Source organism: Impatiens glandulifera, chromosome 1 (assembly GCF_907164915.1).
Source record: "Impatiens glandulifera chromosome 1, dImpGla2.1, whole genome shotgun sequence".
NCBI lineage: Eukaryota > Viridiplantae > Streptophyta > Magnoliopsida > Ericales > Balsaminaceae > Impatiens > Impatiens glandulifera.
The window spans coordinates 28,991,974-29,013,754 of NC_061862.1; the positions used below are offsets into that span (position 1 = coordinate 28,991,974).

At 32.8% G+C, this 21,781-nt stretch overlaps 1 protein-coding gene across 1 annotated transcript; it reads left to right on the forward strand.

Annotated features, from left to right (window-relative positions):
• Positions 1 to 1,320: 1,320 nt before the first annotated feature.
• Positions 1,321 to 2,600, forward strand: LOC124921044 (transmembrane protein 45B-like). The gene has a single exon (XM_047461644.1). The coding sequence runs from the start codon at positions 1,522 to 1,524 to the stop codon at positions 2,452 to 2,454; it is 933 nt and encodes a 310-aa protein (XP_047317600.1). The 5' UTR covers positions 1,321 to 1,521; the 3' UTR covers positions 2,455 to 2,600.
• Positions 2,601 to 21,781: the final 19,181 nt, after the last annotated feature.

The window sequence follows — 21,781 nt, forward strand, 5'->3', positions numbered from 1 at the left end:
ACCTAAAAATAATCCACTTTTATTCATTTTTATTTTTTACTTTTTAGAATTCATATAAATTAAATAAAACAATAACAAAAATACAAATAAAAATAAATAAACAAAATAAAATATAATTAATTAAATTAAAGGTTCTCTTTAAGAACAATTAAGTCCCAAATTTAACACCTATTTAGTTGTTAATTTTTTTTCTAATTTCTTTCCAACCAAGTTCCCCTTAGAAGGGTAAGTTTTGCTTTTTAGCCATATTCATATCTCTCACTAATCACTAATGGTCTTTGACACAAGCAATTGAATTCCGGTCCAATTCTAAAAAAAAATACTCTAAATATTTGTGACAACATAACAATATAAAAATATACAGTAATATTTACACCTTCGACCATCATGTGACACATCACAACCAGTGATAATAATAATAATGTCCTTCCATATATATTAATATATTATCATCAACGAGAATACTAAATAATACTAACCCAACAAATATCTTAGCAGACATCTTCTACCTTCACAATTTTTCCAAACAAAACTGTATACCGTGACTCTTTTTTTATAACTAATATTAAATTATTTTAATCTAATGATAGAAGATTCCTAATCAAATCAATGACATGTGGACCCTTTTCATGATTTTCTTAAGAATGACTATTAAAGTAGGCAATTGATGGGATTTTTTTTATTGTTTTATTTTATTACAAATATTAATATTTTAAAATTACTAAAATACAAAATAAAGTAATTTTAATTATATTTAATATAGAAAGTGCGAGTGAGCAAATTAGACGAAGATGCGTAAAATGTCTTATTAATTTGTTGTTTTAATAAAAATAATAATCAGGTGGTTATTAAATATATATATATATATATATATATTTATTTATTTTTTGTCCAACTTTAAGTAATATTGTAAGTTATATAACATCACAAAAATTGAATGGACATCTTGAAATGTCATGCCCATATAATTATTAATATTCTTATGCCAAATGGGTAAGAATAGTAATGCCACAAGTCACAAGAAGCTTAATCCATAATAGTAACGCCTCGAGAAGCTTGAAATGAAGTTCAAATTATTGTATCTTTTGATCTATATGCGCTATAAATTAATTACATCCGTAACAAATAAGATGAAGAATCGTCATAGACAAAGTTAGGATTGAATGTAACTCATTTCTCTCATATCAATAATGTGTATTATATTGTACAACTGCATATCTTTCCAAAAAAGATAGCATCATTAATTCGCCCTTTATTCAATAAAATATGCAATATGTCCTTTAATCAACTATTCATGATGATCTTATGTCCCAAGCCATTTAAGTTGTGATCTTTAACTAATTAGATGCATGCCCATTTCAAAAGCCTCTAATTAAGTTCTAATTAATTTACTGAATTGCATTTGCACACTTTGTATCCCACCATACCTTTAAATACCCATTTCCTCATTCTTTCATTCTCACCCAACCCTATTCAATTCAATACTTCTCTTCCAACTTGCCTTAGAAATTAACCGAGATAATGGGAAGCTTGATTGGGCATGTACTTCCAGGCCTTGGGTTCTTCTTCATTGGGCTATGGCAATTGTTCAATCACATAAAGCTCCATGCCCGCAATCCAAAGTCATACACGGCATCTTTGTTCTTTCCGATAAAGAAGTCGAGGTATGGCGAACTCTACTTCATGATGGCGGGAAGTACAATGTCCATTCTCATGGAGCTTTTTGTTGGTCCTGTGAAGCATCAACCGTTCGACGTGGATGGGACAATCCCAACCACCCATCTGCACAACTTCGAGCACGCGTCCATTTCTTTGACCATATTCACTTACGCAGCTTTCGCTGTGATTCTTGACAAATTTGGCCGTAAAAATTCCAAGTATGCCCTAAGCCTAGCTATGGGAGCCATCGCCTTTTGGCAAGAGTACATCCTCTTCCACCTCCACTCGACCGATCACATGGGGTTGGAAGGTCATTATCATTGGTTCCTTCAAATTCTCATCCTCGTCTCGCTTATTACCACCATCCTCGGCATTCCCTACCCTAAAAGCTTCTTGATGAGCTTCGTGAGGTCCTTCAGCATAACTTTTCAAGGCATCTGGTACAATGTTATGGGAATCATGCTTTGGACAAAGAGTTTAATGCCGAAAGGATGTTTCATGCACATGGAAGAAGCTCACTATGTGGTGAGGTGCAATACGCCAGAAGCCCTCGACAGGGCCAAAGCACTAACTACCCTCGAGTTTAGCTGGTACTTGGTCATTTGTGTTATCCTTTCCATGTGTTTGTACTTGTACATGATCAAAGTCTACCCCGAGAAAGAAGGGTTCGAGTCCTTGGCAAAGTACGAATTGGGTGATGATCAAGACGAGCAGGATGCTGATCATGATGATGCCGAGGCACAAAAGGAGAGTGGCAAATGTGGCCTCTTGAACGGAAAGGAATTCAAGGAATGATTAATATAAGAGACAAGGAGAGCGCCAAAGTGGATTAGTATTTGGTGTTTCTAAACAAATGGTTGGTTATATCTAAGTATATTGATTAATTCAATATTGTACGTGTGTTTGGTTTCGATCATTGGTAATTTGATGGATTTTAAATTTCAATTAATGGGTTATAATATATATCATAGCTGTCTTATTAATACTCTTTTAGAATCCTATAAGCTTATTAGTGGTAAACACAAGGCTCATGAACACTAACTAAAATTGACGATTTGACAACAAATAAATAACAACTAAATAAAATGTGATGGGACTCAACAACAAAACACTTATCAAATTGGAAATTTACCTTCTGATTGTTAACTTTCATAATTAATTAAAGGGAGCACCTCTCCCATATTTCCACTCCCACTTTCACTCCTTAATTAATTTTCAAATTACTTATTTATTCCTATCATTTTTATATATTTACCTTTCTTATTTTATTTAATTATTAAGTTTTTTTATTAAATATAATTAATTAATTAACTTTTAATATGTTTTTTTAACTTTATTTATTTAATTAAAAATACAAAATATTATTATTTTTATATTATAATTATTTAAAATATATTAAATATTGAAATGTGTATTAATTTAATAAAATATAAATATTTAATATTTTATTATATTAATTATATATATATATATATTTTAAAATACTTATAAAAATCATTTTTTTTTATAAATAAAATTATTTAACAAGTAAATAAGATAAAGTCTTTAATATATTATATATTAATAATTAGTCAAATTAAATATAATGTTTTACTTAATAATATAAACGATAACATTTGTATAAAAATTTTAATAATACTTTTTATTAAAATATTTCATATTTAACTTTTTAAAATATTTATTTTATATAAAATTATTATTTTATTTTAATTAATTTATTATAATTTTATTATTAATATATAATATTTAAAATTAATTATATACCTTTAAGATTTTTTATCTTTTAAATAGAAAAAATATTAAAAATTAATTAATTAATTATATTTTAAGATAAAAAAAACTTAATAATTAAATAAAATAAAATATGTAAAATAAATAAGATGAAAGATAAATATATAAAATTAATAGGAATAAATAAGTAATTTTGGAGTTAATTAAGGAGTGGGATGGGAGTGGGAATATGGGAGGGGTGAGAAAAACAATTTATCTAATTAAAACACCGTTAATAACAATAACGACTGGATTATCCTACCGTAGTTAATTCCTACTTAAATTTAGTAAATAACTTTCTTTCTTTTATTTCTTAATTAGCAACTAAAAGTTGGTTTTCTCTTCTAAAGAAGTAAATTTTGATTTAAACATTAGAATACATAGAAGCTTAATTACTTCTTTTCAAAATAGGCTCGAATTTATTGTGATTTATTATTTTTTCTTATTTCATGTTTTTTTTACTTTTTTTATGTCATTGTTTTTGTGGTTATATTTAAATTATTCTTATCCTTCTTTAATATACATAAATCATTTTTATAAAATCAATTAATCTAGTATAAGCTATCAGCACTATTTGTCTAGAGAAGTCATGGCTGGTTGAACCTTTAATGTTGGAAATTGTGTTATCCTAACTACTTTAAGTTGTCATTAAAACTTTAATATTTGAGATTCAATCTGTGTTATTATTAATTAGGACGTCTAAAGTAATGTCGTAAGTGTTAATAACGACCTCTAATTATCGGTTAGGACAATTTTTAAGTAGAATTTAACTATGGGTCTATAGCGATGGTTGAGAGGTGTTTTTGACCATCATCAATTATCAACGACGACAGTAATCAAATCTTACACAATGTTTTCTTTTATCTATATTCCATAAATTTCCTCCCATATTTTCACCAACGGAATTCAATTCCTTGTCTTTACCACTCTACACCACATTAATACTTATAAATCTTCCAAATTGTTAAATGTAAGATATCAGCTAAGTTGGTTTGCTTGATAAATAAGTGAATAACCTAATAAAAACTACATGAATAATGTCCAGTATTCTGAGTTCTATTAATTAATTTAATCAAAAAACTTGGAACTGTACATAGAATCTTCAAGATTCATATTCTTCCAAAATATATATATGATTTTTCCACTATGCATTATTATATTTACTACTATTAAAAAGAATATTTTATATTTTATCAATTCACACTGTTATAGGGATAATTACAAATAATCAACAATTAGCCCCACCCATACGATGAAAAATGTATTTTCTCAAACCTAACGCTTTCCCAATTAACTAAGTATAAGAAATGAGCAAAATATAATGAAATAAATATGACAATGCAAAACAAGTTTTAGCGTAGAAAATCTATTTTCAAATTGAGAGTAAAAATCACAGAACCAGTCAGAAAAATTAAAAATCCACTATCATCAATAATGTTACAAACAAGGATTCAATCTAGTTATAATCAAACTAGAGTCATTAATCAATTGTATGAAGATCACATAATAATTTTGACAAATAACAAGAAATAGCAAAATCAACCAACCTTACCAATTCTACAATTCTGATTTTCTCTTGAACTAACTTAGACACCTTAGAAACAAATATTTAGAACATAGCCACAGAAATAACCAACAAATTGTCAATGTTTGAAGCCGATCAAACGTTACAAACTCCGACAAATAAAAATCTTCTCCAGCTGCTACCTCAAACCCCTGAATCTGCTCTCTCTCTCTCTCTCAACCTAGTTAACCTAAATGAAAAATAATGTCCCTTCACATTATATATTGTGGGCCGAAATAAATCATACACCAAGTTGGGTCTCTCCAACTATGAGGACAAAACCCAACAAATTCTCCCGCCTGACTAGTTGAATGGCAATGTCAACCCGACAACCGAGCAAAAAACTCATATTTATTTCGTGACAACACATTTGTTATCATATCTGATTCATTATTATATGTATGAATCTTTTCGAGTTCTAACACCTTATCATCCAAAGCATCATGAATTCAGTGATAACAGACTTCAATGTGTTTCGATTTTATCTTGGCAAAATGAATTGTAGTTTGATTACCACAAAATAAAATGTACCTTTCTTGTTTCAACTCAATTTCTATTGTGAATTTTTTCAACCACAATAATTCTTTTGTTGCCTCCACAACAGCTATAAGCTCGGCTTCGGTAGTAGAAAGAGCAACACACTTTTGTAATTTAGATTGTAAAGCCATGGCTCCCCCGACAAAAGTCACCATATATCCTAAAGTAGATTTTCAATTATCCAAGTTTCCGGCTAGATCTGAATCAGTATATCCAATTAACATAGGATTCTCACATCCCAAAGTTAGTTGAAAATTCACCATTTCTCGAAGATATCTCATAATCCACTTCACGGCTTCCTAGTGATGTCTTCCTAGATTTGATAAATATCTACTCACCAAACAACCAATGTGTGTTATATCAAGTCTAGTACAAATCATAACGTACATAAGACTACCAACTGCTGAAGAATATGAAATATTCTTCATAAAAAACTTATTATCATCAGTAAAAGGACTACAAGTATGACTAAGTTTAAAGTGAGAAGCTAAAGGAATACTCACCACTTTAGCTTTTTCCATATTGAAGCGTCGAAGAACTTTCTCAATGTACATCTCTTGTGACAAATGCAACTTTCTATTATCCCGATCACAAATAATTGGAATCCCAAGAATTTGATGTGCTAGTCTCAAATCTTTCATGGAAAACGACTTATTCAAAATCTCTTTTAGCTCACTGATTTTAGAAATGCTTCTTCTAACAATTAGCATATCATAAACATACAGCAAAATAATAATAAAATCATCATTAGAGAAATTTCTCACAAAAACGTAATGATTGGTCTTGTTCATCTTGTACCCATGTTCAATCATAAATGAACTAGACTTCTGATGCCATTGTCATGGTGCTTGTTTCAAGCCATAAAGGTTCTTCACTAATTTGCAAACATAGCCTTCTTTCAATTTGTCTTGAAAACCCTCTGGTTGTTCCATGTATATCTCTTCTTCTAAATTTTCATGAAAAAATATTGTTTTCACATTTGTTCAACCTCTAAATTAAGGCTAGCGGCTAAACCAAGAACCACACGAATAGATTGTCTTTTCACCACATGAGCAAAAATCTCGTCAAAGTTAATACATTTTCTTTGCAAGAAGCCTTTTACAACCATACGAGTCTTATATATAGGCTATGAAGTATACTCATCTTGCTTCACCGATAAAGCCATCATTTTTTCAAAGTCTTCTTGTCCTTAGGTAGCTTTGTTAGCTCAAAAGTGTTATTCACACGAAGAGATTTCATCTCATCCTCCATGAAATCCATCCATTCCTTTTTATTTTCACTTTCAAATTCTTCTTGAAAACTCTCGGGTTCTCCAGTATCAGTAAAAAAATACATACTCATTTGTTGAGTATCCAACTAAAGGATGTCTTTGTCGAGTAGACCGTCTTGGTTCATTAAAAGGTATGAAGTCCTCAACATTTTCATTTCTAACTTTAGATTCACTAATAAAGTCAACATCAATAAAATTATTAGTATTTAAAGGATTACCATAATGTAAACCCATACCTTTTCAATTTGATCGTTGTTGGTTCTTATCAAGTTAGGAGCAATTGGAATTGAATTTATTTCAACCTTCTCCTCGTTTATTTGAGTGGGAAAAACCTCGTCTACTTTTTTGATATCTATAATGGTATAATCCTCCATAAATACAGCATCGCGACTACGAATAAACTTCTTATTAACCAGATCAAAAAACATATATCCAAACTCATCCAGTACATAGCTGACAAACACACACTTCTTAGTCTTGTCTTTCAACTTTGACCTCTCATCTTTGAGAACATGCACATAAGCCATACACCTAAATACTCGAAGATGATCATAAAAAACATTTTTACCACTCCAAATATGGTTTGGCACATTAAATTTCAAAGAAATACATGCTGTGAGATTTAACACATGTACCACTATACTCAATGCATCACCTCAAAAGTATTTTAGAAACTTTGCTTATGAAAGCACACATCTCACTATTTCTACCAGTGTCCTATTCATTATTTCAGTCAACCTATTTAACTGTGATGTTTTCAGAGGAGATTTTTGGTGACGAATACCTTGTTGTTGACAATACTCATCAAAAGGTCCAATATACTCTCCCTTGTTATCTGTTCTAATACATTTCACATTTTTTCCAGTTTCCTTATCAATTTAGGCTTGAAACACTTTGAATGTGTCTAACACTTGATATTTTGTCTTCAATGTATATGCTCAAACGTTTTGGGAATAGTCATCATTGAAGGTTACAAAGTAGTGTGCACCACCAAATGATCTTGACTTCATTGGACCACATACATTAGAATGCATCAAGTCTAGTAATTCTTGCTTTCTTTTCAATTCAGATGATCTATATGACACTCGTCTTTGTTTTCCAACCACATAATCTGGACATTTTTTCAAGTGCACATTTGAAACACCACATAACACATTCTTCTTAGCCAACATATAGTTAAGCCTTTCTCGTTAATATTAGCCAAACGTTTGTGCCACAATTCAGAAGAAGAATCAGTTTCACAAGTATTGATGTAATATTTAGATATTCTAGAACGAATAATATACAAATTCGAAAGTCTCTTAACTTTAGCAACAACCATTGATCCCCTTTTGAGCTTGCATTCACCGCTAGAAGTAAAAATTACAGAAGCCTTCATCATCCAATCTTCCAACCGATAAAAGATTGAAACAAATATCAGGATTATGCTTAATCCCTTTTAGAACAAGAGTAGATTCATTGGTCATCTCAACACAAACAATACCAATTCCAACCACTTGAGCTTGACCAGTATTTCTCAAGCAATACCAAAATCACAAGCCTCATATGTTGAGAAAAATCTCGCCGTGATGTAGTATGAATAGAAGCACAACTGTCCATAATTCAATTTATCTCATCACAAGACACATTAACATTCTCAACATCATTAAACAAACTATAAGAAAATCATCAAAACAGAGTTTCATTACTTTCAATTGATTAATAATTCCCACAAAAGTATTTAAGTGGTCAGTCATCGGAGAACCAACTTGATACCTTAAGGACATCAATTGCTTTATCAAAAACAGTTTATTATTACATGTCTTTCTCTCATATAATTCTTCAAGTTTAGTCCAAAGGGTACGAGCATCATTAATAAAAATCACATGGTTAAGAACATTGTCATCAACTCATTGATGAATATAACCACATACTTATCTATGCAAAAATTTCCAATCATCCACACTTTTGTTTTGCAGGCTTAGCTGAAGAGAACACTAGCAAATGAATTTTTTTTTACATACAATAAATCTTCCATGTTAGCCTTCTAGATATTATTATTAGAACCATTCAAACTCACCATTCTGGATATGTTAGTCTTTATCCTTATACTCAAATAAAACCAAGCTCTAATACCACTTTGATGGGAAATTATTCTTCAAAATAGAACATTTTCCCAATTAACTGAGTATAAAAATGAGTAAAATACAATGAAATCAAAACGATAATGCAAGATAAATTTTAGTGTGTAAAACATCTCTTCAAATTTAGAGGAAAAATCATAGTACCAGGTAGGTCATTTAACAATTTACTATCATTAACAAGGTTACAAACATGGGTTCACTCTAGTTATAACAAAACTAGAGTCACTAATCAATTACATCAAGATCACACAATAATCTTGACAAATAACAACAAATATAAAGAAATAGCAAGATCAACCAACCTTACCAATTCTGCAATTATGGTTTTCTCTTAAACTAATTTAGAAGACTTAGAAAAACAGATTTTTACTTTTTAGAACGTAGCCCCAGAAATAACCAACAAGCTGTCAACGTTTGAAGCCGATCAAACATTGCAAACTCTAACAAACGAAAATCTTTTTCGGTTGCTACCTCAAACCCTTGAATCTGTTTTTGTTATGTTCTCTATGTTCTTGTTCTCAAAACCCAGTTAACCTAAATAAAAAATAATGTCCCTTCACATTATATACGGTGGGCCTAAATAAAGTTCACACCAAATTGAGTCTCTCCAACAACGAGAAAAACATAATACCTTAAACACAATTTTTATTCACTCTCTTCGTATCAACCGAATCTTTTCTCAAGTTTCCACAAATTAATATTCAATTAGTTGTCTTTACCGTACTGTTGGTAATCTTATCTCGTAAAAATTACACGTAAATAATATATGAAAATAATACAATGATGATAAAATAGATACAACCGATTATATAATAAGATGAAGAAAAGTCTTCTCATTTGCTCCGAGGCCTGTGAAATCACAGTTCCCTTAAAACAGTTTCACCGTCTCTTGTTTGTGCTGAAGAGTTTCGTTGGTGGCTGCTTCCCAGGGTACAACGGAACCTGCAATGATTTAGCACAGAAAACCACTACAACAGCGAACTAAACAAAAGTACCTGAATCACAATCACCGGGTTTCGCACAGAAATGATCGAGTCAAGAAACTCGAAGAACACTCACAAGAATACTCACAAGAATACTCACAAGAACAAGGAAAGACTTTAGAATTCTAGAGAGAGAAGTGATAAGATAATGTGTGGAGAGGAATACAATGTGAAGGGATATTTATAGTTGAAAATTAAACTCATAATCAATTCTTTAATCCAACGGTCACTAATCCATCATCCATTCATCCAACGGTTATCAATGCTTGCCTTTTCATCATCTTTGCAAGTTACATCCTACAATAAATATTTTGTAGTTACAATAGCAATTAACATCATTTGTTAATTGCCTCATTCAAGATATTTATGTTAATTGTTACAATTAACAAATTTAATTCACAATGAATTTGATGTGAATTTCATTTGGATGAAATTTCACCTTAATTTACATTTGAATTTCATGTGAATTTCATTTGGATTCATTTCACTTTAATTCACATTTGAATTTCATGTGAATTTCATTTGGATTAATTTCACTTTAATTCACATTTGAATTTCATTTGAATTTCATTTGGATTAATTTCACTTTAATTCACATTTGAATTTCATGTGAATTTCATTTGAATTAATTTCACACTTAATTCACATTTGAATTTGGTGTGAATTTCATTAGCCCAAATATTATTTCCATTTAATTAATGGAATTAGTTTAATTCCAACAATCCCCCACATTAATGGAAATTGAAAGATTAACCCAGTGAAAGGTTCAATAGTTGAATTTTCCATAGGATAGGTAGGTGTAACCCTTTGAACCTTCCCTTATGAAAGTATATAACTTTACTAGCCGATTAGTAGACTCGATGTCCTTGAACTATTATGCCTTTTGAGTAAACGATTACACACTTTCACATAAAATTCTTCCTGATACATGTCAGTTCTCATGATTGTGTTCGTTTTGGCCATGAACACTCGCCTGGTTTAGTGAGAGGGTCTAGAATTGAGCCGTGCAATTCTTTCGAAGCGGCCCCACTTCTCTCTCACATAGGTGATCTCTTTATTCATAAAGAATCATTAAAAGCCTGTGTGCTTATCCTTTCTTGAAATGCTATTTTATCGTAGGATTTTTACCCATAGCAATCTACCAAGTTTAGTACAATTAGGTTGTCCCATTGAACCTAGTTCTTGGGATCTCCAGTCATCATAGGTTGGGTTTCCCTTCATACTAACTTATTGTAGGCTTAAGTCTCATTCCTTGTGAGGACTTTAACACCAACTCTCTATTTAACCCTTTGGTTAGCGGATCCGCAATATTATCTTTTGATTTTACGTAATCAATTGAGATAATTCCAGTAAAGAGTAATTGTCTAATGGTATTATGTCTACGACGTATATGTCTAGACTTACCATTATACATATGACTCTTAGCTCGTCCAATCGCAGATTGACTATCACAATGAATAGAAATTGCTGGTACAAGCTTAGATCATATTGGAATATCTTCTAAGAATAGACGTAGCCATTCAGCTTCTTCACCACATTTGTCAAGAGCTATAAATTCAGATTCCATCATGGATCTAGCAATAACAGTTTGTTTAGAAGATTTCCAAGATATAGCTGCACCTCCAAGTGTAAATACATATCCACTTGTTGACTTAGAGTCTTTCATATCTGAAATCCAATTAGCATCAGTGTACCCTTCGATAACAGCAGGATATCTCGTGTAGTGCAGACCATAATCACGAGTATTTCTTAAATACCTAAGTAATCGTACAATGGCTTTCCAATGATTATTACCCGGATTACTCGTGTATCTACTTAGTTTGTTTACTACATAGGCTATATCTGGTCTTGTACAACTCATTAAGTACATTAGACTCCCAATTATTCGAGAATATTCTAATTGAGAAACACTCTCTCCGCGATTTTTAGATCGATGTTGACTCGTATCTATCGGAGTCTTAGCCAATGCAGAATCATCATTGTTAAATTTTTCGAGGATTTTATCCACATAATGTGATTGACTTAGAACTATCCCTTCCGATGTTCTAATTACTTTGATTCCAAGAATCACATCAGCCAATCCCATATCTTTCATGTCAAATTTTGAATTTAACATATCTTTAGTGGATTTAACCATTTTATCATCACTTCCAATGTTAAGTATGTCATCTACATAAAGACATAAAATGACGTAACCATTTTTTGTGTCCTTAATATAAATACATTTATCACTTTCATTGATCTTAAATCCACTTGAAATCATAGCATGATCAAATTTCTCATGCCATTGTTTTGGAGCTAGTTTTAAGCCATACAATGACTTAACTAATTTACAAACTTTATTTTCTTGCCCTTGAGAAGAAAACCCTTGAGGTTAATCTATGTAAATTTCTTCTTCCAAGTCTCCATTTAAGAAAGCTGTTTTTACGTCCATTTGATGAACTTCTAGATTGCGCAAAGAAGCAATCGCAAGAATCAATCGAATAGAAGTTATTCTCGTAACTGGAGAATATGTATCAAAATAATCAAGACCTTCTCATTGGCGATATCCTTTTACCACCAGTCTTGCCTTATATTTATCAATTGATCCATCAGCTTTCATTTTCCTTTTGAAAATCCATCGGCAACCTAGTGGTTTATTTCCCGGAGGCAGATCCACTAGTTCCCATGTATGGTTTTGCAAGATAGATTTTATCTCACTATTAATTGCCTCTTTCCATTGAGGCCCTTCAGACGAGTTAATTGCCTCATTATATGTTTGAGGTTCACTTTCCATCATGAAAGTAATAAAATCTGGACCAAATGATTTTTCGGTTCTAGCTCGTTTACTTTGTCTAAGTTCAACCTCAACTTCATTCTCCTTTTCTTGTTCATCTAGTTCAAGAAATCTTTTTGGAGAACGTTGTTCTTCATTAGACTTATATGGAAGTACATGTTCAAAGAACGATGCATTTCTCGATTCCATTATCGTATTCTTATGAATATCCGGAATGTCCGATTTAAACACAAGAAAGCGATAAGCACTACTGTTATGTGCATATCCAATAAATATACAATCAACAGTTTTTGGTCCAACTTTCACCTTTTTAGGTAATGGTACGGCTACCTTAGCTAGACACCCCCACATTCGTAAGTATTCATATGATGGTTTTCTTTCATGCCATAATTCATATGGACTCTTATCTAGCTTCTTTCGTGGAACCTTATTTAAAAGGTAATTAGCTGTCAAAATAGCTTCTCCCCACATGTTCTGTGGTAGACCAGAACTTAATAGAAGTGAATTCATCATTTCTTTTAATGTTCTATTTTTCCTCTCAGCCGTACCATTTTGCTGAGGAGAATAAGGTGCTGTTGTCTCATGGATTATACCATGTTGAGCACATAGCTCGGCAAAAGGTGATTCATATTCACCTCCTCTATCACTTCTTAACACATTGATCTTTTTACCAAGTTGGTTTTCAACCTCATTTTTATAGAGAGTGAATTTCTCTATGGCTTCATCTTTACTTTTAAGAATATACACATAACAATATTTTGTGTAATCATCAATAAAAGTAATGAAATATTTTCCTCCACCACGTGTTGGTGTTCCTTTTAAATCACACACATCTGTATGAATTAAATCAAGCGGTCTATTACTTCTTTCAACGTTTCGAAAGGATGATCTCGTTAATTTCGCTTCAACACAAATTTCACACTTGTGTTTCTTATTAATTTCGAATGTAGGTATACTATTCAGTTTTATTAATCGATGCATCGAATCATAATTAATATGACCTAGTCTACCATGCCATAAAATGGAAGACTCCAACAAATAAATAGAAGACTTATTCTTTTCATTCATACTTGGATTAACTGCCATTACATTTAGCTTACAAAGCCCATCAGTAGCATAACCTCTACCTACAAACATTCCACCTTTGGATAAAATAATTTTATCCGACTCAATCACAATTCTAAAACCATGCTTACTTAGAAGAGATCCGGATATCAAATTTTTCCGAATCTCCGGAACATACAATACATTAGTCAATGTTAAATCTTTCCCTGAAGACAACCTTAACACCACTTTTCCTTCACCTTGAATGTCAGAAGTGGCAGAATTCCCCATGAACAGTTTTTCACAATTCTTCACTTCTTCGAGGCTTGAAAATACTTCTTTGTTGGAGCAAACATGTCTTGTTGCTCCTGTGTCAACCCACCATTCTCGTGGATTAGACCCCACCAAGTTAACCTCAGATATCACCGCACATAGATCCATGTCCGATAATCCTTGAGTCAAGTTAGCCTCTAGAACTCTTCTCGACTTCTTGCAATCGGAAGATCTATGCCCATGCCATTGCAATTGAAACATTTGCCCGTGAACTTCTTAGTGATTCCTCCTTTAGGATTAAGGCTCCGGTTTTTGACAAAAGAATTGTGTTTCTTCTTGTCTTTACCATGCTCAACCACATTTGCTTTAGCCACATGTTGACTAAAGTATTTCTTTGAGGCGCTTTTATTTTCCTCTTCAATGCGTAGACGAATCACCAATTCTTCTACGTTCATCTCCTTTCGCTTGTGCTTAAGGTAGTTCTTGAAATCGTTCCAAGACGGTGGCAACTTCTCAATAATAGCAGCCACTTGGAAAGTTTCTCCCAAATTCATGCCCTCGGCATGAATTTCGTGCAAAATAACTTGGATCTCTTGAACTTGTTTAATGACTGGTCTTGAATCTACCATTTTGTAGTCCAAAAATCGACCGACCATAAACTTTTTTGCACCCGCATCTTCTGTTTTGTACTTACGTTCAAGAGATTGCCATAGTTCTTTAGCCGTATTCTTTTCACTGTACACATTGTACAATGAATCTGATAAACCATTAAGCACGTAATTTCTACATAGAAAATCTGAATGGTGCCAAGCATCCATGGCCGAAGCCGCTTGCACATCAACTTTCGGATGCACGTTTGCATCCGACGATGAATCCACGTTTGGCTCATCGATTTTGGGAGTGGGAGGATCCTCCGTGAGGAATCGCGCAAGACTTAGGGTCGTGAGGTAGAAGAACATCTTCTGCTGCCATCTCTTAAAGTTTGAGCCATCAAACTTTTCTGGCTTATCCAGATGGTTAGCTGGAACCGGCATCCTCATGTTAGAAGTAGGTGTTTCGGTAGTCATTTCTGAAACAAAACCAGAAACGTGTAAGAATCTGAGATAAGTAATATTTGAGACTATTTTAAGATTGTTGGTAATCTTATCTCGTAAAAATTACACGTTAATAATATATGAAAATAATACAATGATGATAAAATAGATACAACAGATTATATAATAAGATGAAGAAAAGTCTTCTCGTTTGCTCCGAGGCTTGTGAAATCACAGTTCCCTTAAAACAGTTTCACCGTCTCCTGTTTGTGCTGGAGAGTTTCGTTGGTGGCTGCTTCCCAGGGTATAACGGAACCTGCAATAATTTAGAACAGAAAACCACTACAACAGCGAACTAAACAAAAGTACCTGAATCACAATCACCGGGTTTCGCACAGAAATGATCGAGTCAAGAAACTCGAAGAACACTCACAAGAATACTCAAAAGAACAAGGAAAGACTTTAGAATTCTAGAGAGAGAAGTGATAAGATAATGTGTGGAGAGGAATACAATGTGAAGGGATATTTATAGTTGAAAATTAAACTCATAATCAATTCTTTAATCCAACGGTCACTAATCCATCATCCATTCATCCAACGGTTATCAATGCTTGCCTTTTCATCATCTTTGCAAGTTACATCCTACAATAAATATTTTGTAGTTACAATGGCAATTAACATCATTTGTTAATTGCCTCATTCAATATATTTATGTTAATTGTAACAATTAACAAATTTAATTCACAATGAATTTGATGTGAATTTCATTTGGATGAAATTTCACCTTAATTTACATTTGAATTTCATGTGAATTTTATTTGGATTAATTTCACGTTAATTCACATTTGAATTTCATGTGAATTTCATTTGGATTAATTTCACTTTAATTCACATTTGAATTTCATTTGAATTTCATTTGGATTAATTTCACTTTAATTCACATTTGAATTTCATGTGAATTTCATTTGAATTAATTTCACACTTAATTCACATTTGAATTTGGTGTGAATTTCATTAGCCCAAATATCATTTCCATTTAATTAATGGAATTAGTTTAATTCCAACAATCCCCCACATTAATGGAAATTGAAAGATTAACCCAGTGAAAGGTTCAACAGTTGAATTTTACATAGGATAGGTAGGTGTAACCCTTTGAACCTTCCCTTATGAGAGTATATAACTTTACTAGCCGATTAGTAGACTCGATGTCCTTGAACTATTCTGCCTTTTGTGTAAACGATTACACACTTTCACATAAAATTCTTCCTGATACATGTCAGTTCTCATGATTGTGTTCGTTTTGGCCATGAACACTCGCCTGGTTCAATGAGAGGGTCTAGAATTGAGCCGTGCAATTCTTTCGAAGCGGCCCCACTTCTCTCTCACATAGGTGATCTCTTTATTCATAAAGAATCATTAAAAGCCTGTGTGCTTATCCTTTCTTGAAATGCTATTTTATCGTAGGATTTTTACCCATAGCAATCTACCAAGTTTAGTACAATTAGGTTGTCCCATTGAACCTTGTTCTTGGGATCTCCAGTCATCATAGGTTGGGTTTCCCTTCATACTAACTTATTGTAGGCTTAAGTCCCATTCCTTGTGAGGACTTTAACACCAACTCTCTATTTAACCCTTTGGTTTGCGGATCCGCAATATTATCTTTTGATTTTACGTAATCAATTGAGATAATTCCAGTAGAGAGTAATTGTCGAATGGTATTATGTCTACGACGTATATGTCTAGACTTACCATTATACATATGACTCTTAGCTCGTCCAATCGCAGATTGACTATCACAATGAATAGAAATTGTTGGTACAGGCTTAGACCATATTGGAATATCTTCTAAGAATAGACGTAGCCATTCAGCTTCTTCACCACATTTGTCAAGAGCTATAAATTCATATTCCATCGTGGATCTAGCAATAACAGTTTGTTTAGAAGATTTCCAAGATATAGCTGCACCTCCAAGTGTAAATACATATCCACTTGTTGACTTAGAGTCTTTCATATCTGAAATCCAATTAGCATCAGTGTACCCTTCGATAACAGCAGGATGTCTCGTGTAGTGCAGACCATAATCACGAGTATTTCTTAAATACCTAAGTAATCGTACAATGGCTTTCCAATGATTATTACCCGGATTACTCGTGTATCTACTTAGTTTGCTTACTACATAGGCTATATCTGGTCTTATACAACTCATTAAGTACATTAGACTCCCAATTATTCGAGAATATTCTAATTGAGAAACACTCTCTCCGCGATTTTTAGATAGATGTTGACTCGTATCTATCGGAGTCTTAGCCAATGCAGAATCATCATTGTTAAATTTTTCGAGGATTTTATCCACATAATGTGATTGACTTAGAACTATCCCTTCCGATGTTCTAATTACTTTGATTCCAAGAATCACATCAGCCAATCCCATATCTTTCATGTCAAATTTTGAATTTAACATATATTTAGTGGATTTAACCATTTTATCATCACTTCCAATGATAAGTATGTCATCTACATAAAGACATAAAATGACGTAACCATTTTTTGTGTCCTTAATATAAATACATTTATCACTTTCATTGATCTTAAATCCACTTGAGATCATAGCATGATCAAATTTCTTATGCCATTGTTTTGGAGCTTGTTTTAAGCCATACAATGACTTAACTAATTTACAAACTTTATTTTCTTGCCCTTGAGAAGAAAACCCTTGAGGTTGATCTATGTAAATTTCTTCTTCCAAGTCTCCATTTAAGAAAGCTGTTTTTACGTCCATTTGATGAACTTCTAGATTGCGCAAAGAAGCAATCGCAAGAATCAATCGAATAGAAGTTATTCTCGTAACTGGAGAATATGTATTTAAAATAATCAAGACCTTCTCGTTGGCGATATCCTTTTACCACCAGTCTTGCCTTATATTTATCAATTGATCCATCGGCTTTCATTTTCCTTTTGAAAATCCATCGGCAACCTAGTGGTTTATTTCCCAGAGTCAGATCCACTAGTTCCCATGTATGGTTTTGCAAGATAGATTCTATCTCACTATTAATTGCCTCTTTCCATTGAGGCCCTTCAGACGAGTTAATTGCCTCATTATATGTTTGAGGTTCACTTTCCATCATGAAAGTAATAAAATCTGGACCAAATGATTTTTCGGTTCTAGCTCGTTTACTTCGTCTAAGTTCAACCTCAACTTCATTCTCCTTTTCTTGTTCATCTAGTTCAAGAAATCTTTTTGGAGAACGTTGTTCTTCATTAGACTTATATGGAAGTACATGTTCAAAGAACAATGCATTTCTCGATTCCATTATCGTATTCTTATGAATATCCGAAATGTCCGATTTAAACACAAGAAAGCGATAAGCACTACTGTTATGTGCATATCCAATAAATATACAATCAACAGTTTTTGGTCCAACTTTCACCTTTTTAGGTAATGGTACGGCTACCTTAGCTAGACACCCCCACATTCGTAAGTATTCATATGATGGTTTTCTTTCATGCCATAATTCATATGGACACTTATCTAGCTTCTTTCGTGGAACCTTATTTAAAAGGTAATTAGCTGTCAAAATAGCTTCTCCCCACATGTTCTGTGGTAGACCGGAACTTAATAGAAGTGAATTCATCATTTCTTTTAATGTTCTATTTTTCCTCTCAGCCGTACCATTTTGCTGAGGAGAATAAGGTGTTGTTGTCTCATGGATTATACCATGTTGAGCACATAGCTCGGCAAAAGGTGATTCATATTCACCTCCTCTATCACTTCTTAACACCTTGATCTTTTTACCAAGTTGGTTTTCAACCTCATTTTTATAGAGAGTGAATTTCTCAATGGCTTCATCTTTACTTTTAAGAATATAACATAACAATATTTTGTGTTATCATCAATAAAAGTAATGAAATATTTTCCTCCACCACGTGTTGGTGTTCCTTTTAAATCACACACATCTGTATGAATTAAATCAAGCGGTCTATTACTTCTTTCAACGTTTCGAAAGGATGATCTCGTCAATTTCGCTTCAATACAAATTTCACACTTGTGTTTCTTATTAATTTCGAATGTAGGTATACTATTCAGTTTTATTAATCGATGCATCGAATCATAATTAATATGACATAGTCTACCATGCCATAAAATGGAAGACTCCAACAAATAAATAGAAGACTTATTCTTTTCATTCATACTTGGCTTAACTGCCATTACATTTAGCTTAAAAAGCCCATCAGTAGCATAACCTCTACCTACAAACATTCCACCTTTGGATAAAATAATTTTATCCGACTCAATCACAATTCTAAAACCTTAACACCACTTTTCCTTCACCTTGAATGTCAGAAGTGGCAGAATTCCCCATGAACAGTTTTTCACAATTCTTCACTTCTTCGAGGCTTGAAAATACTACTTTGTTGGAGCAAACATGTCTTGTTGCTCCTGTGTCAACCTACCATTCTCGTGGATTAGACCCCACCAAGTTAACCTCAGATCTCACCGCACATAGATCCATGTCCGATAATCCTTGAGTCAAGTTAGCCTCTCGAACTCTTCTCGACTTCTTGCAATCGGAAGATCTATGGCCCATGCCATTGCAATTGAAACACTTGCCCGTGAACTTCTTAGAGATTCCTCCTTTAGGATTAAGGCTCCGGTTTTTGACAAAAGAATTGTGTTTCTTCTTGTCTTTACCATGCTCAACCACATTTGCTTTAGCCACATGTTGACTAAAGTATTTCTTTGAGGCGCTTTTATTTTCCTCTTCAATGCGTAGACGAATCACCAATTCTTCTACGTTCATCTCCTTTCGCTTGTGTTTAAGATAGTTCTTGAAATCGTTCCAAGACGATGGCAACTTCTCAATAATAGCAGCCACTTGGAAAGTTTCTCCCAAATTCATGCCCTCAGCATGAATTTCGTGCAAAATAACTTGGATCTCTTGAACTTGTTTAATGACTTGTCTTGAATCTACCATTTTGTAGTCCAAAAATCGACCGACCATAAACTTTTTTGCACCCGCATCTTCTGTTTTGTACTTACGTTCAAGAGATTGCCATAGTTCTTTAGCCGTATTCTTTTCACTGTACACATTGTACAATGAATCTGATAAACCATTCAGCACGTAATTTCTACATCGAAAATCTGAATGGTGCCAAGCATCAATGGCCGAAGCCGCTTGCACATCTTTCGGATGCACGTTTGCATCCGACGATGAAGCCACGTTTGGCTCATCGATTTTGGGAGTGGGAGGATCCTCCGTGAGGAATCGCGCAAGACTTAGGGTCGTGAGGTAGAAGAACATCTTCTGCTGCCATCTCTTAAACTTTGAGCCATCAAACTTTTCTGGCTTATCCAGATGGTTAGCTGGAACCGGCATCCTCATGTTAGAAGTAGGTGTTTCGGTAGTCATTTCTGAAACAAAACCAGAAACGTGTAAGAATCTGAGATAAGTAATATTTGAGACTGTTTTAAGATTGTTGGTAATCTTATCTCGTAAAAATTACACGTAAATAATATATGAAAATAATACAATGATGATAAAATAGATACAACAGATTATATAATAAGATGAAGAAAAGTCTTCTCGTGTGCTCCGAGGCCTGTGAAATCACAGTTCCCTTAAAACAGTTTCACCATCTCCTGTTTGTGCTGGAGAGTTTCGTTGGTGGCTGCTTCCCAGGGTATAACGGAACCTGCAATGATTTAGCACAGAAAACCACTACAACAGCGAACTAAACAAAAGTACCTGAATCACAATCACCGGGTTTCGCACAGAAATGATCGAGTCAAGAAACTCGAAGAACATTCACAAGAATACTCACAAGAATACTCACAAGAATACTCACAAGAACAAGGAAAGACTTTAGAATTCTAGAGAGAGAAGTGATAAGATAATGTGTGGAGAGGAATACAATGTGAAGGGATATTTATAGTTGAAAATTAAACTCATAATCAATTCTTTAATCCAACGGTCACTAATCCATCATCCATTCATCCAACGGTTATCAATGCTTGCCTTTTCATCATCTTTGCAAGTTACATCCTACAATAAATATTTTGTAGTTACAATGACAATTAACATCATTTGTTAATTGCCTCATTCAAGATATTTATGTTAATTGTAACAATTCACAAATTTAATTCACAATGAATTTGATGTGAATTTCATTTGGATGAAATTTCACCTTAATTTACATTTGAATTTCATGTGAATTTCATTTGGATTAATTTCACTTTAATTCACATTTGAATTTCATGTGAATTTCATTTGGATTAATTTCACTTTAATTCACATTTGAATTTCATTTGAATTTCATTTGGATTAATTTCACTTTAATTCACATTTGAATTTCATGTGAATTTCATTTGAATTAATTTCACACTTCATTCACATTTGAATTTGGTGTGAATTTCATTAGCCCAAATATCATTTCCATTTAATTAATGGAATTAGTTTAATTCCAACACGTACTTCTATCATCCCTTCCATATTAATACTTATAAATCTTTCACATTTGTCCAAATCGGTTTCAAGATAAAAATAAATAAATAAATAAACACATGCATGATCTTGTGTGATGGTTACATGTTAAATGTAAGATATTAGCCAAAGTGGTTATTTGATAAAGAAGTTAAAATCCTAATAATAATTAATAACCACATGAATAAGGTCCATTAATGGAGTTCTATTATTTATTTAACCAATCCATCTTCAAACTTAATATTCCTCCAAATATTATATTTTCTCTA

Excerpts from the sequence above, each read along its gene's own strand:
- LOC124921044 (XM_047461644.1), top strand. The coding sequence starts at position 1,522 with ATGGGAAGCTTGATTGGGCATGTACTTCCAGGCCTTGGGTTCTTCTTC.